Source organism: Schistocerca americana, chromosome 6, assembly GCF_021461395.2.
Source record: "Schistocerca americana isolate TAMUIC-IGC-003095 chromosome 6, iqSchAmer2.1, whole genome shotgun sequence".
Taxonomy (NCBI): Eukaryota; Metazoa; Arthropoda; class Insecta; order Orthoptera; family Acrididae; genus Schistocerca; species Schistocerca americana.
Genome location: NC_060124.1, coordinates 582,700,945 through 582,718,915, shown reverse-complemented (window position 1 = coordinate 582,718,915; position 17,971 = coordinate 582,700,945). Strand labels below are relative to the sequence as shown.

Here is a 17,971-nt window from a genome sequence, read left to right as displayed (position 1 = left end):
GAAAGAAACCGTTGCAGTGAAATACTCTCTACGATTAATAATTGTCTACAGCGTCGTGGCGCAGCGGTAAGCGCTCTGGTTTGTAATGCGAAGGTCGCCGGATCGAATCTCGCGCTATGCAACATTTTTTTTTTAGTATTTGTTTTTTATAATTCAAATATATAATATATATATATATATATATATATATATATATATATATATAATTCCCGGCAATCAGTTGCAACAATTACGCATATAATAAGTTGTTGAAAGTCGTTTGTCGTGGAAAAACTGGCGACTTCGAACATCATTATGTTTTCCGCAAACAAAGTTGTATTTCACAAATGTTATTAATTGTCTTCATAATGTTAACCACGCATAGTTAACGGAAGACGTAGAAACGATATTCCGAAACGAATACGTATAGCGTAAGTCAAACGTTCGAATTAGAATAGAGACCCCACGAACAAACATGCATAAGCAATTCATTTATATATATATATATATATTTGAATTACAAAAAACTAATAATAAAAAAAAATTGCATCCGGCGACCTTCGGATTACGAACCCGAGCGCTTACCGCTGCGCCACGATGCTGTAGAAAACTACAAATCGTCGAGAGTATTTCACCGCAACGGTTTCTTTTAACTGTCGATTTTCTCGACAACGGCTGAGAAGTGCATCTTGGTGCTTTGCCACATTACACCTCTGGCCATGAGCTTTTATTATGCGCAGTATGAATCGAATCTGAATTTCACAATTGGCGGCCTCCCCTTGTAAGTGTATCGCCAGAAAGGTGTTTGTACGTCGGTTTGCTCACTTCCCTCCGGTACAGACAGCCTCATATCAGGTTGCACAGCCATTGCACAGGTGTGGTCGAACTGGGAATAGACTCATATCAGCACGATTAGGATGCATGTGTCCTTATTGGTCCCGCACATGGGCCGGCATCAGTGGTGGGGAAAGTGTGAGACGCCGCATACGACTGGCAAGGGGTATTCTGCGCGAAACTAGTGCGAGGACAGACTGGTGTGGCGCGCTCTGCAGCAGTCCTGGGTTCGGCAGCTCTTGCGCCTGCTGGCACACGTCAGTGCAGAGGCCAGCGGTGTGGTGCACCAGCTACTGTGGTCTGAAGATGTCCTCAGCTTTTTAATAAAATGTCAGTAAGCATTCCTTGTCCTGTCCATCCTACTACACACACAGTGGTAATTGCTTAAACACTGTAATTGTCTAAAAAATGACAATTTTTATAGTGACTCGCAGAAGTGGGCTATCTTCAATTTCCCACCACATTAAACTTAGCCGAAGTGGGCTAGTACCACTTGTTTAAACTTAGCACAATTCTGTCAGATCCGTCATCTTCGATTTTTTAATTTCCCACCATTTTATACTTGGCACAACTAGCACTAGTTCAGGCATCTTGGGTTCTGATGCCAGAGGAGTGGATGTACGAGTGAAGGAAATATCTGGAAATGGTGCACAACGTTGTAGGGAAAGTGGGTCAGAGGAAAGCTGGCCTGAAATCGCAATTTCCATCTACTGATGATGATAATGCTGACGATGACGTGGTACACTTTGCATGTTTGATGTAGGCAGAACTACAGTACAGCAAATAATGTACATTGGTGAGTGGGAATTGAAAATTATTAGTGAGTCTTACATTACACTATTTTTGAGTTTGTTATTTATCAATGGGACACGCTTATATTTACCCAGTAAAATTTCTGTGTCATGCAGTAAGTATATACTATATCATATATTCGCAAATACTTACAGAAACCAAGTAAGAAAGAGAACGTAAAAGCTAATATGCCAGGGACACTGATATCACTACAGATACAGACAAGGCATGAGTTTGGATTGGCGAAACGCGGGAAAGTAATGCACTGAATTCTTTCAAGGGAAGCATCCCAACATTTTCCTGAAGCAATTTAGGAAAACTGCGGAATCCTACAGATGAGTGGCCAGAAGAGGTCTTAACCACACATTTGACCCAAATTTTAGGCTATTACCTACGGTTTATGATACAAATTTCACAACCAAAAAAATGGTTCAAATGGCTCTGAGCACTATGGGGCTTAACTTCTGAGGTCATCAGTCCCCTAGAACTTATAACTACTTAAACCTAACTAACCTACAGATATCACACACATCCATGCCCGAGGCAGGATTCGAACCTGCGGCCTAGGACCGCTCGGCCACTCCGGCCGGCTATTTCACAACCACGCTGACTTGAAGTTACGTGTTTGGAGAACAAATATCAGGGCTGTCATTCGTTTTATGTGTGTTGTTAAACTAAATGCGCATCTTCAGTAAACGCCTGTAACTGGTCAATAGTGATGCAGTAATATTGCACCCTTAGATACTGACTGCTCGCTGTAAATATTTATTCATAATATTGTCTCAGACAGTTCGCACAAGTAAGAAGAAACAAGAGTAATTGAGTCATGATAATTTCGTTAAACGTTACTGACACGTAATGAAGGGGGTAATGAGGTGGCCGTAACATGAAATGATGTCCGTGGAGTAACACTCAAAGCTCCTCAAAGCCGATGTTATACATACGTCACGCTAAATCACACTCTTGTGGCAGGACGGTACTTGTGCTCTGCCTCCGTACTTTTCGTGTGCAGATGCTTTAACCACTGCGCTATCTGAACATTATCCAGACGTAAGTGAAACTTCTATTGACATTAATATTCCTTCTCATTAATTCTGAAGACTATGATCAGCAATTCTGCCTCGATATATTCGGTATACTATAGGTTCAGCTACTCTCAAAGGTTTCTGTAACACAATTTCATGCCCCTGGAACGTTACTGATTTCATCCTGCTGCATCTGCATTCCTTTCTACTCAGTGAATTTCATTCCATACCTGTGTATCCCTTGAAGAAGAGCAAGATAAAGTCCTCCACCAAATCCATGCCAGCTCCCCCCCCCCACCTCCACCCCAGTGATGCTATACCCACAAACTCCATTGGAGAACCCCTGGGAGCACTGTTCAGAAATCGTGGGTGGGGCATCAGCGACAATGAAAGTTCACTTCAGGTAGCCTGATTGGTAAGGTGATCGGTCGGCTGTCGGTGTGCCACAGTACTTCAGCAGTCACGACACTGGGGGTGGAAAGCTGTGCAGAACGACTGACCCCTACTGCTGCCCCCGGTATGCGAGAGCGGGTCCAGAGTGGGGTACTCACCTGAAGCGCCAGTACTCTGGCTGGCTGCGTGACCAGCGCCTGTGGCCCGTGTAGGCGGACCCACGCAGGTTTCCCAGCATGACGTCATACCCCGCGTTGGACAAAGGTTTCACTGTTGGCAACAGAAAAAGTACTGTCATTCACACATTTCATCAGGCTCTTTTCCAAAAAATCTGTGTGCACAGGTAGGTGTTGTCCAACAAATGGTCCATCAACATACTTAGCCTGCCACTGCCCTTTCCACTTCCAGTAAAAACTCTAACAAGCTTTAGAAATGTCGTCTTGGCACTTTCGTCTTCTTTAAGAGTAAGAGGTTTCAAGTCCCACTGGTCATGATATTGTTGGAGATGGAATGAACGTTGGTCTTGTTTTGATGGACACTTCAGACATTTGTCTGTAGTCATGTAGACAAATTTTGGAAAACTAAGATCCCTATAATTGGTTGGACATTGAACCCTGGTCCTCCACAATGTGACTACTGTGCCGTATAATACTGTGCACTTTTTTCAGTAGCTGTGCAGCAAGTACAGTCTGCGGATAACTCTGTAAATATAATCCCATCTAGAAACTTTGTGGGCACTTACACTGCGAAATGGTACCAGCTCTCAACAGATGGCACGAATCTCTTCATTCTATTGTGCAACATTACTTCATTTTGGTACTGTAAATTTTCATTTCGTTTGTAATATTATCAAGCTAAATGAAATACAGTTATTGCAGATATGTAACCTGTTTGGTTTGCTGATGATGAACATTGTGCTTGATATATTTAACGATGAATAAATTAATAAGTAATAGAAGTTAATGTTCAAAATGAAATCTACAACTCACTAATTACAAATGAATGAGAATATCGAGAAAAAACCAGGGTACCTTATTGGTAATTGTGAACTTGAACAAAGCTTCAAAAATAAAACTGGAAAGAGATGTTTGAAATCGCTAAAACTACAAGATGGATCATTAACAATAACAGAATATAAATTAATAGTGACTATCAAGTAGTTGTACACTATGACCTTTTGTGGGACAATATTTACAGTTTGTTACATGATGCAGAATTTGGATAATGCATAAAGTAAAAGAATTTCTAGAACATATTTATATAATTACAATAGGAGTCATAATCATTTTCCACATCACTAATTACCAAATTACCTTTCCAGTAAAGATCACAAAATAACTAATCCATAAAAAGTCTAAACCCAAATGGCCACGGCACATTGTGTGAGGGTTTGTACTCCAGATTAGGGTTACCAGGGAATGAAAGTTGTATTTGCTATTTACATAACGTTTCCTACTATGCACCTACTGGAACACTTCCCACTAACGCCTTCCAACGTTGATAACTGCAGCCTTAGTAGTAGTGAGGCTGTGGGGGTTCAAATGGTTCAAATGGCTCTGAGCACTATGGGACTCAACTGCTGAGGTCATTAGTCCCCTAGAACTTAGAACTAGTTAAACCTAACTAACCTAAGGACATCACAAACATCCATGCCCGAGGCAGGATTCGAACCTGCGGCCGTAGCAGTCTTGCGGTTCCAGACTGCAGCGCCTTTAACCGCACGGCCACTTCGGCCGGCGAGGCTGTGGGGGTACTGGTGTAGTCTGCACTACTGTGAGATTTCTCATTTCATATAACATCACAATGACATGCGATTTTACCATATTTCCCCCTACCCCATCTCTCTGATGTCGCAGGAAAACAATTCTATTTATAAACAGGCAGGAAATTCAAAGCTGATGGGAAATTGGAAAGAGACCAACTGTGCTAATGGGTTTTTCCCACTTCTCTGATGTCTCAAGCCACTTGTCCTAAGGGAAATATAATGAGAAATTAAAAAATCCTAGACTAACAATTATCCAGTTGGTATGTAATTAAAGAATCCAAGATGGTGGACTGTGGGGTATTGGCACAGCCTGTATAGTTGCCAGTCTATTTAGCTCCAAGATGCTATTCCAAAATGGCGGATCTGGGAACCCTGGCGCATCTTGCATTTTTTCTATATTTTTCCCAACCATATGACATCAGAACTCAAGATGGCTAAACTGTGGATACTAGTGGAACCTGCATGGTTGCCAGGACACTTGCACTAGGTATAGAATGCAAGACGGTTGAGCCTACATAGTTGTAAGATTTCACATTTTTTAAGTCTCAAATCGTATCATAATTTTAAAATGGTATAAAATTCTAAAATTCACTTATCTCTATGTTTAAAACTCATACAGAGTATATGCTTAAACAATTTCTCCCACTGCAGTTCCTTTAAGTCCACATGTGATGTGTCGAAACAAATTCCCCTAGCGACTTGCTAGCCAGTTAGTGCTCTTATCACTACCCCTGGAGTAGGATAGCGATGGTTATATCTTTATTTAAAACGAATGTGGTGGAAAGAGCACCCTTCCACAGTCAGAGTGACGGCACACGCCCTCCACCGATGCTACTGCCGGAAACCAAGTCTCCCCACTATGGCAGTTCAGATATGAGGGAATGAGACACATGCTGAGAGCAAAGAATTTCCCCCCCCCCCCCCCCCCCCCCCCACAGCATCCAGCCAAATAGCGTTGTATGGCTCCCACTAGTCCAGGTTGCCCACATACAACCTGGGTTGTGGTGTCACAGTGCTGGCTGCCATGCAGTTGCCATTGTGTGATGTTTGGCACGTATCATGATACCTGATGCAACCACTGTCATGCTGCCTGACAATGTATGAAGCACAATATAAACATTTCTTTCCCATGAAAGTCGTAACTTGTGTCTGAGTCTGCCTGTTAATTTGTTATTTCAGCTATGCTAGTCGCAACTGACCTACTTCTACAACATGAAAATCCAATTAGCATTCACCAAGGATGTAACATTGAAAAGCACTTAGACATGCTATTTCTGGTCTACAGAACCTGTAGCGCTATCTATAAATGACCTACTTTCCCCCAATTATGTTTCAGCTTCTTATTCACTTGCTAAGAATGTGAAGTTCTATTCTGTAGCATCAGAGACTTTCATTATTTATCATACTCCACATACACACACACACACACACACACACACACACACACACACACACATACATACATGATGGACAGATTTAGGTGCAGTTAAAGTAATGCTATTCATCAAATAATAAATGGAGGTCACAAACCTTCTGATGTCATAAAGAATATTTTGACTCAGTAAGTAAATGCAGAGACTTGATGGTGGTCAATGTACGAAAACATGTGCTTGGTGTGGCACAGCTGGTATAGTCATATTACTTGTAGTAATCATATGTGCATCCTGTAAGATCAAAATCAGGACCTACAGTCTTCTACCCTACTAAAGCTTCAAACAATAGGTACCTTACTAAGTGCAATAGATCAACCCCACACACAATTGTTTTTATGAAGCTACCTTATATATATATATATATATATATATATATATATATATATATATATATATGCTGAGGGTGGTGATGATGGTGAAAGTTGTACTTAGGAGAGGTTTTGCTGCGGCCTTTTATATTTTGCTGGATATTTTGGTACAGTTCGGAAGCATGTTGACACAATGCTTTTTGCTGTAACATTAATGTAAATCTTCATTGGAAATTTTTTATGCTTCATATGAAATACTCATAATTGGACATATTTCAGTACCCTATAGTGAGCTCTCACCATACACTCCTCTATTTGCTAATCTCAAGATGAGAAAGTAAATGGCGTTGGCAGGACATCTGACTATGACTTCAGGCTAGGTGCAACTTTTGAGAAACTACATTACTGCGGCACTAAAGTGATATTATCCCCTATATAGTGGTGTAGGCTGTGTGAGACCCCAACCGCTGTGCGGCTCTAAGCGCGTCAGTTTGGAACCGCGTGACCGCTACGGTCGCAGGTTCGGATCCTGCCTCGGGCATGGATGTGTGTGATGTCCTTAGGTTAGTTAGGTTTAAGTAGTTCTAAGTTCAAGGGGACTGATGACCTTAGAAGTTAAGCCCCATAGTGCTCAGAGCCATTTGAACCATTTTTGAACCCAACTGCAATTGCAGGCATGAATGCTTTCAATACTCGAATGCCCACAGTATTCCTAGGTTATCACAAGGTCACTGCAGGGACTTTACCATGCACACTGAAAATTCTCTATGAAACGAAATCCATTCACATCCATGAGCTCAGAGGTCATCTTGTCTCTACCTGTATTCGTTCTTGAATATATTTGCTTCAATGAGGCGAATAGTTTTACTCGTTCTACAAACACAGCAGGAAATAATGTGTATATGACCGACTTGCCCATGCTTATCATTCACAAATAAATTATATTATTAATTTTCAGTATACTTCTGAAAGAAATGATGAGCTGACATATTGCATATTTTGAAACACAAATTAACGGCTTTCTGTGGTAAACTATCTGTTGGCTGCACGAATCCCTTACGTATTTTTTTTACTGAGAAATTACTAAAATAAATCGTTCCTACTGTTTCTATAAGGGGGACTCAGGTTTGTTACCTGGCCCAGCCATATTAATTTGGGTTTTCAAAAGTTATGCCACATAATTACAGGTAACTGTTGCCATGTCTTGACAGTAGAAATAACTATAACATTCTTCTTCTTCTATCCATTATTAATAATTTGAGAGTAAAGTCTCATTCAGTAAATATTTATAGTCATTCATTATTAGTACTGTACACTATATTTAAATATTATTTACCTAATGGAACGGCATGGTCATGTGGCGACACTGCAGTGATCATGAGGGGAAGAAAATAAATAATACATGCTTGTAAGAAATATAATAAAGGGAGTAATAATGGAACATAACTGATGTCAAGAAAGCTGTAAGGGAAGGCTGTATCCTATCAGTGTTTCCAGCTGATATCTACAAGACGCAGTGGAGAGAGTGAAAGAAAATATTTTGACAAAAAAGTATAGAGGGAAGAGGTATGAAATATGAGCCTCATAGACGTCACAGTGCTACTGCTAGATAGTGTTGAATGGGTCACACCATCACAAACCACAAACTGACTGAGGATGAACTAGACAACAGAGTAAGTATTCTGATGTTAATAATTGACTTTATATCAAGGTAGAAATTGTAGACGCCATAGTCAGAAAAACATCATAATATGGGCGAGACTTCCATACTGTTTGGGAATAAAAGATAAAGTCGTATTAGAGGAGAATGTTAAGAACTACATGAATGGATAAATTACTAAATAAAAAGGCACTAGAAAGATAAGACCAGTGTGACACTGTCACTAATTTTGGGCGTCAACATGAGGAAGGCACTGCAGCATTATGTGAAGCGAGCAGCCTGTTCGCTCACCACAAGATGGGTCAAGTTGAGCTGCGACAGCAGAAAAGCAGTGCAGCTGTGAACGAGACTGAGGAAAGTACCCACACTATGGGACCACAAAGGTAATGGTGCCCCTTGAAGGAACGTATTGGCAGAATGTAGTTGCCATCAGCCACTATAGTTTGTACTATTGATTCTAGCATAGTTATGTACATGTCTGGCAGCAACCTACAAGACACCAGGGCACGCAACTCTCCGCCACATCATTGGTCAGTGAGCACCCGATATCAGTCTGGGCAGCCACTACAACGAGCCAAAGCCATGCTAAGTCAGCATCTATTAATTTGGAGCAGTACGACAGATGAGCCATCTCCAACCGCAACAACAGCAGCCAAACTAGTGTCTTGGGTGACAGCAACTCATGGTAGCACGACTGTCATCCATCCACACTAGAGTGAGCTTCTCTTCCAGCAGCAGCAGACCTCTACGAGAATCAGGGCAGACATTCACATGGCTGACTTATTTTGCATGTGGCTGCACAGCGCCATTTGGGGCACGTGTTGCTAAGTGAAGCAAACAGTTCCTACAGAGTAGGACACAGATGGAACACATCCAGCACACCACCACCACAGCCTTCTGCAACTAATGGCGCTGTCAGTGGACCATGAGCCAGTGGAAGGAGGGGGAAGGGGGATGCCTGTGGTGTCACACAGTGCACGAGGTTGTAGTGCAAATCTGAATTCATATGTTTTACGTTTCACCCGAAATTCCGTTGCTAGCACTGGCCAGCACCACTTTCGCAACACCCTGCCACTACACCAGCTCTATGCCATAGTCCGAGGTCGCTACACAAGGAAGAAGTTCTGTGGAAAACTGTCAACAGGAAAAGGGTCTGCGGTGGAAACAGCGTGCCGTACATGGGACAGTCGTCAGGAGGGTAACAGTGGGTTGGCCTCGATTTCCTTATTTCTTTGTTTGAAACGCATACATATATTAATCCCTCATGGTGAATGGCTATAACTTGGACTATATACATGAGAGAAACGTGTACAATTATGTCGTTAGTTTACAAGAGATGAGATTGATACATACGCATAGACGTCTCGGGGAAGGGCAGGAGGAAGCTGTCAGAGCAACCTATGAGCCCTGAAACGGCCAGCAGAGCCCCACGGCGGGGAACGCCCGGCGGAACTAGCACTCGGTGAGCTGTAAGCTGGTAGCCGTCCTCAGTCTCCACCTCGTGCGTCTCGCACGTCAAGCCGTAATCCCTGCATCCGTCCAGCTGCAACAGTTCACAGTAGCTGCAAGATCCGCGGCACCCTGCCCCTGACTGAACAGTAGCACCATTAATATCCTGGGGCTGGTCTGGACTGGCAGCACTGGCGAAGGCAGGCCACTCACATCCCCACCAATGAGACTCTCGTTCAGTAAATAATGCCAAAAAACTGTTTACACTCATTAATGCACAGCTATTATAAAAATGTATGTATATACACTACTGGCCATTAAAATTGCTACACCACAAAGATGACGTGCTACAGACGCGAAATTCAACCGACAGAAAGAAGATTCTGTGATATGCAAATGATTAGCTTTTCAGAGCATTCACACAAGGTTGGCGTCGGTGGCGACACCTACAACGTGATGACATGAGGAAAGTTTCCAACCGATTTCTCATACACAAACAGAAGTTGACCGGCGTTGCCTGGTGAAACGTTGTTGCGATGCCTCGTGTAAGGAGGAGAAATGCGTACCATCACGTTTCCAACTTTGATAAAGGCCGGATTGTAGCCTATCGCAACTGTGGTTTATCGTATCGCGACATTGCTGCTCGCGTTGGTCGAGATCCAATGACTGTTAGCAGAATATGGAATCGGTGGATTCAGGAGGGTAATACGGAACGCCGTGCTGGATCCCAACGGCCTCGTATCACTATCAGTCGAGATGACAGGCATCTTATCAGCACGGCTGTAACGGATCGTGCAGCCACGTCTCGATCCCTGAGTCAACAGATGGGGACGTTTGCAAGACAACAACCATCTGAAGGAACAGTTCGACGACGTTTGCAGCAGCATGGACTATCTGCTCGGCGACCACGGCTGCGGTTACCCTTGACGCTGCATCACAGACAGGAGCGCCTGCGATGCTGTACTCAACGACGAACCTGGGTGCACGAATGGCAAAACGTCATTTTTTCGGATGAATCCAGGTTCTGTTTACAGCATCATTATGGTCGCATCCGTGTTTGGCAACATCGCGGAGAACGCAGATTGGAAGCGTGTATTCGTCATCGCCATACTGGCGTATCATCCGGCGTGATGGTATGGGGTGCCATTGGTTACACGTCTCGGTCACCTCTTGTTCGCATTGACGGCACTTTGATCAGTGGACGTTACATTTCAGATGTGTTACGACACGTGGTTCTACCCTTCATTCGATCCCTGCGAAACCCTACATTTTAGCAGGATAATGCACGACCGCATGTTGCAGGTCCTGTACGGGCCTTTCTGGATACAGAAAATGTTCGACTGCTGCCCTGGCCAGCACATTCTCCAGATCTCTCACCAATTGAAAACGTCTGGTCAATGGTAGCCGAGCAACTGGTTCGTCACAATACGCCGGTCACTACTCTTGATGAACTGTGGTATCGCTTTGAAGCTGCATAGGCAGCTGTACCTGTACACGCCATCCAAGCTCTGACTCAATGCCCAGGCGTGTCAAGGCCGTTATTACGGCCAGAGGTGGTTGTTCTGGGTACTGATTTCTCAGGATCTATGCACCCAAATTGCGCGAAAATGTAATGACATGTCAGTTGTAGTATAATATATTTGTCCAATGAATACCCGTTCATCATCTGCATTTCTTCTTGGTGTAGCAATTTTAATGGCCAGTAGTGTATTTATGAGTGTATGTATGTATATAAGTTTCACATCTCCTCCTAAACCATAGGACCGATTTTAACTTAACTTGTAACATATATCCCTGACAGTGTGTAACGAATGCTGTTGGGGTTGAAACAACACACCTACCATGGCTCAGGGGATATGAAACCATAAAGAATGAGATGCGTGAAAAACTGCCGCATCATATATGATGTTTAAGCTTATTACTTCTGTGCCGCTAACTCTATTGCCAATAAATGTCGCAGTATCCATATACACCGCTAAATGTATACACAAAATTATATCATGGTGCCACAAATAGTTCAGGAGATGGGACGTCATGGAGACTCAAATGCGTGAAAAACTGGCGCACCATGCATGACATTTAAGCTTGTTACTTCTGTGCTACTAACTGAATTCGCTGCATATATATGACAGACAGTATCCACAGACTTTGCTGTTGTTGTCGTTTAGGGTGTACAGGATCTCAACAGTGAGATTATCAGCGTCCTTAGAAATATTAAAAGGAAACGAATATGGTGAATAGGGCTAAAATTCTTGACACTCTGTCTATCTATCTCTCTCTCTCTCTCTGTGTCTGTCTCTCTCTCTCTCTCTCTCTCTCTCTCTCTCACTCACTCACTCACTCGCATTCACCCGCACACACACGTATATTCCATATCACACGCCGTAAAGCGAAGGAGAAATAGTAGAAGACACTACACGTGGGAAGAAAACGGAAGCAAACGACAGAGGAGCTAAGGCAATGGCACAGGGATTTGTGGCTGTCTGACGACTTCCAGAAACCACAGGCGAGCCAGTCAAACTGTTAACACATTAAGAACATCTCACTAAAATTTTTGGAAACCAAATAGGCAAATCACCAAATCTTAAAAGCCGCACCATGTTCGTTGGAACGTCACTTAAAATGCAGGGCTGATCTGCCAGCAAATCAGACGCTCCACTCTGGTCTGAAAGTAAAACACAGTCTCGTAAAACGTGGCGCTCAGCCTTCTATACGCCACAAGGACCGCACATTGAAGCGTCGTCGCTCCTGAGCAAGAAGTCGTGCGACAAAGCACTGTGGTCTCTGCGAATACATATAAGGAGCACTTCATCTTCATGGCTGAAACGAGATACACCACGGCTGTGTGGTGGGCCTTAGTAGATGCAGCTTATTACCTGTTACTACCAGCCATTCGTCCTCCCATCGCCTCACAGCAACAGCGAGGCGGCAGCATGCAGGGGGTGACACACTGATGGAACTGAGGATCACGACACGCTTCCTTTAGTGCGACATTTGCCCTCTAGTTCCCAGCAATAGTCATGTGCCCTCGTACCAAGCAGAAACATATCTCCTTCTCCACCCACTGTAGTTGGAGGAGGGCACCCTGAATATTTTGTACTACTTTACTGCAAGATACAACAGTTGTAGGGAGGAAGGGCACTCAGAGAAGCGGAACAGACAAGGAATTTAGCACTCGAAGCACATCTCATCTGCTCCAGTGCCCTTAAGATCGCATATAATCCCACATCGAACATAGTAAAGTTTTGAGGCAGACGGACATTGAGTACACAGTCGAGGAAACCACGGAGCAACCAACGGCGTCCCTCTCTTTAGAACCATTCCTACAGACGGATTTAGACTCGTGCTGCTCAGTTAAACGCGCTGCTCCTACGGTCGCAGGTTCGATTCCTGCTTCGGGCGTGGATGTGTGTGATGTCGTTATGTTAGTTAGGTTTAAGTAGTTCTAAGTTCTAGAGGACTGATGACCTCAGATGTTAAGTCCCATAGTGCTCAGAGTCATTCGAGCCGTTTTGAGCTTAGTTAAAATGTCATAAAATAATGTATTAAAAACATGCGTAATACTGCAATCTCTGCTGCACTGCACCAATTCTAAAACTGTTCTGCACCTCTGCAGTAACTGTTGTGGCAGGCAGTTAAAACCTTTGGTGCTGTACGTGCTCCACACCGACTCCAGCACACACTATACATGGATCCCAAATGGCATTGTTGCTCCTGGCCGATTGGAGAGAATGCCTTGCACAGGAGGCCGAACAACGCTATGGTATGTGAATGAAGTCGGAGATGTGAGGAACTTACATGCCTGAGGCACCATGAGGAGCTGCGGCCGGATGGTGCCTCGGCACAGAGGCTGGGTACGGGGCTGGTGGATGTGCTATCCTTTCCTGGTTTGAAGACAGGTATCAGAATCTTCAGGTAAGAAGGCCTCACAGACCTGTACGCTGTGGGTCCATAGTCTGACCGCAAACGCACAAAAGCCCTATAAAACTGCACCAGACGCGGCCTGTCTGCTCCACGAGACCTGTAGCTAGGGTACTTCACGATATTCAGTGGCTTCTGGGTTCTGGCTTCCACGTCTCCCAGCTGCGGTAACCACGACTGTTTCGAGTCAAAAATGAGGCCCAGAAAGTTCACTGAGTCTTTAAAATGTTGAGTGGCGTTCTCCATACGCAGATCAGGTAAAATAAAAAAAGACGAGAGCGATTAAAATGAGCACACAATCCTTATTTGCGGAAAACTGAAAACCTGTCTTTGCAGTCTACTAACCTAACGTCTGCACTGTAAGTTCCAACTTATGGCTGATTGTTGGAACACTGGAGGTGCAACCAAAAGCAGTGCAGTCGTCCACAAATCAAGTGCACTGTACAGGACTCCTAACGGTAAACGAGGTACTTTTTATGGGTATTAAAAGATTGCCCATAGAACACCATCCTCCCGCTCAAAGTGATGCAACAGCACATCGCCAATTCGAGACCTAAAAAAAGCGCTTTGACAGGAAGGACCCTAGGAAAATGTGGAGCTGGCTACGAAATCCCTATGATGGAGTTGGACGAGAGCATTGTGTCTCCAAATAGTGTTCTACGCTTTACTGATATCGAAGAATACGCAGAGACAGTGATGTTTACGTAGGAAACCCTGCTGAACACCCGCCTCTAGTAAGATCAGGTTGGAATACATACAGATGGCGGCTGAAGAGTTGCCTGGCCTCTGAAAATGAGATCAGAGGGCGGTTCACTGTTCGCTCTAGGATCTTTCCCATACAGTTCTTTAAGGTGAAGCTCCGATAACTACTTGTGCGATCCTTTCCTGGTTTGAGGAGAGGTATCAGAACAGCCTCTCTCCAACATTTGGGTAAGTCGCCTGTCTGTCATATCAGATTAAAATATTCGAGGAAGATCTCCTTTCACGCTGTAAGCAAATGTCGAATCATGCAGCAGGGGATTCGGTCGTGACCTAGTGCAGTGTCGCGAGTCTCAGGCAGTGCCGATTCCAGGTCCCACGTGGAGAAAGGGTAGTTGCACGATTCAGAATTTTTGGCTCTGAAGTCCTACTCGTCCCTCTGTACAGTCGCACGTTAGCAGCGAAACACCAGATCCTGGCTGAAGTTGGCGGTAACCTTTGCAAAATGCTCTGCTATCATCACTGATGTCTGCATGTTGTTTGGAGAGACCCCTGTTTCTGGACTGCTGTTATTGGCTACTGTGTTTACCGCAAATGCGCCTGAGGTTTTCCATACTTTTACAGAAAAAGTTTAGTGGTTGATCGAGTCCAGGAAATTTTTCCATGACCTTTTCATGCTCTCCTTAATTAAGCCCGAGGGCCGTAAGGTTGTCTGCTGTCAGACAATGCTTAAATCGTCAGGGAGCCAGCCACACGTCTGTCCCGGTTGCTGAACGGCAGTCTCTGGTCCACCAACGAACGGGTTGCCTTCTAAGATGACTTGCGGACTTTGGTGCCGAGAAGTCAGCGGCATAATGGGTCACTTGTGTGATGTGCTGCACCCATTACTGGACGCTGTCTCGGTGTTAGAACACAGCTAGCTGGCTGAACAACTTCCAGTTAGCTGTGCTGGCCATCTATTTTCTGCCTTCTGTTCAAGTGTGCCTCCATCTAGGAGGTGAATGTGAAGTGGTGAGGGAAGTGGTCACTGTTTGAAGGTCGTCAGTAACTCCCGACTGAACAGAGTCTGCGAGGGCTGTAGAGGAGGAAGAGAGGTCAATGGCTGAGACTGGCACAGTAGCCGCACAGAAATGAGAGGGAGTGCCTGTGTTGAGGACAAACAGCTCGTGAGACGCGACCCTGAGGGCAAGTAGAAGTCGAGCCCCACAAGACATGATTGGTACTCACGTCTCGCAGTAGGTGGAAAGGTCAGGGGAGTTGTTCCATAACATCTGTGAGAGCGTCAGAGTCGGTAGCATCTTGCGAACGAAAATAAAGTCAGCAAACAGTGATCTTCCAACGCACAAGAATTCCGACTGCACCTGATTGCAAGTCAATAGCCAGGGGGAGAGCGGAGGAGTGGTGCTCGTTATTGACAAACACAGCAAGCCGTCCTTTGGCCCTTTCCCCAATCAGGTCAGCCTTGCAATAGAGCACATGGTCCCGTAGTACAGGAGCATCAGAAGGTTTAAATTGATTTTCGTGCAAACACAAGCACAGCGGGCGATCCTGTGCTAAGAGTTTCAGTTCCTCCACATATATCCTAAACCCACTAATGTTCCTCTGTACGATGGGAAACGTCTCTCATGGGAGTAGCACTTTCATCCTGTCTGCCAGAGTAGGGATCCCGCAATGGCTGGAGGCTCAGTCTTGGGCCCCAGTCTGACACAAGGTCCACAAGCTCTGAAGAAGAGTCGAGAGAGATGTCAGAGAGAATGACGTCGACATCGTTGGACTGTGTTCTTCCCGTCTCTGGCAATGGTGATTCTTCGCCTTGGACTTCGTGTTTTTTTTGTGACTGAGGCAGCTCCAGAGTCACGGTGAACCAGACTGACTTTTTGGAGCGGCAGGGTATCTCGCAGTGTTTGCAATGGTGTCCCTTCTGACGTTCTGGAGGGAGGCACAAGTGCATTGACAAACACAAGTACTGGTACTGACAATAGCAACCTCCGTTCACGTAGCAATATCGCCCTTCTGCAGTGGCTGTTTGAGAACCGAAGCAAGGGAAGAACGTCAGGGGTAGCGTGACCTAATACATCTTTTTGGCCTCAGCGTGAGAGATGCACTTCATAGTCTGAAGCTCTTGTATCTTCCGTTCTTCAAGATCTGCGCTGCAGTCCCAACTCCAGATAGGGTGAGCTCCAGAGCAATTTACATACAGTAGAACGTCCCATAACGCACAATTCGCAGAACGAGGAAAACAAAATTGTGAAAGAATGACTAGTTTGACAAGCTATGTATCTCATAACGAGTGAAAAGTGCAATTCGTCAGTTTATGGTACTGGGGAAATTCAGAAAATTCAGTTAGATAACGAGATGGGTATTTTGATATCTGTGTGTTTTATAACTTTGTGCTTTTAATAAATTGTTCATAAAAGATATTAAGTTGTTATTAGTTCAGACTGAAGAGTAGCACGATTTTACACTGATATCGGATTGGCTGCCGTATCTCTGTCAGTTAGGAGGCAACACGTTCGCGCTACACTGTGGGCTAGAGGAATTGCTTTCTGCCGTATAGAATGGAAACCGTGAGTTTTTATGTAACTAAAAGGCGGGTGGCATTTTATTCGAATCGTTTCCGAGATCCCAAGGTTCGAAGAAAGTGATTTCGGAAATATAGAACAAGGATTCTGTCACAGACAATCCGTTTGCGAATTTTTTGTTAATACGATCTGTTGGATTTCCTAAGCTGGCTATTACGAGTGACTGTGACTGAGTGTCTGTCATTATTGTAACTTGAGACAAGCATTCACTTGGCGGTAACTTTGTAACAAAGAAGTCAGAATACAGTAGAATTTTTATTCAAAGACATTTTTTCGCCCAATAGCTTGCAAAAATCTGAAACAATTAAAATTTCAGCTCCACATGCAGATGGGGGGGTGCTACTTGTTCCACTACAGTTTCTCCAATAGAGAGACTTTACTCGTTCTCTGACAGAAGGATAAATCACCGGAAGGTGAGTAGGCACGTTTCCTGTGGGCAGAAACGAAACTGCGCCGTCACAGTTGCCTTGGCGTGGCGGGAAGAAGGCAGTAACTCGAGGGGCACCACAGGCTGCCACGAGAGAAGAAGAAATGCGAGGCAGCTCCCTCTGTTGCGGGATTGTGTCACAAAAAGTGGCAGCCTTTAATTCAGAGGCACATGTGAAGACTCAGAAGGAACTCAACAACCATTTCCGACGAATTTCATCTGACAGAAACCCGAAAAAAATCTTGCTCCAGCACGACAGTTCACTCACATACGCGAATCTCAGAATCGGGGAACACATCGCCAAATTGAATAGAACATTACTGCCTCTTCCACCACCCTGCAGCAGATAACTGCCGTGTGTTTGGGCCACCTGATAATTCTGTACCAGAGACACATTTTGAATTTGATGAGAGTGTAAGTTATGCAGTGGAGTCATGGATACGACCTCAGGACAACAGCTCTTACGAACAAGGTTTTTCTGCTCTCGCACAACACCGTTATGAGACTATAAAATGTGATGCAAACTACGTACAAAAATAGATAACTCAGAAGAAATGCTGACTAGCATTGTTGTGGTGTCACCATTACCAGTTTATATTGAGATTGTTTTATCTATCATCAAGAGCGATGTACACCACTTATGGATTAAAGTTAAGTATTCCAAGATCTTCGTACTTTATTTACAATTCTCAAGACATTGTCAT

General features: G+C 44.2%; 1 protein-coding gene across 5 annotated transcripts in view; it reads right to left on the bottom strand.

Moving 5' to 3' along the window:
• The window catches only part of LOC124619223 (lipase 3-like), a 225,450-nt gene that overhangs the window by 142,320 nt on the left and 65,159 nt on the right, over positions 1-17,971 (bottom strand). For all 5 annotated transcript variants that reach the window (XM_047145448.1, XM_047145452.1, XM_047145451.1 and 2 more), the window contains exons 3-4: positions 9,543-9,732; positions 3,182-3,293 (exon numbers count right to left, since the gene is read on the bottom strand). In XM_047145448.1, the coding sequence (XP_047001404.1) occupies positions 3,182-3,293; positions 9,543-9,732 (302 nt within the window). The remainder of the gene's footprint in view (positions 1-3,181; positions 3,294-9,542; positions 9,733-17,971) is intronic.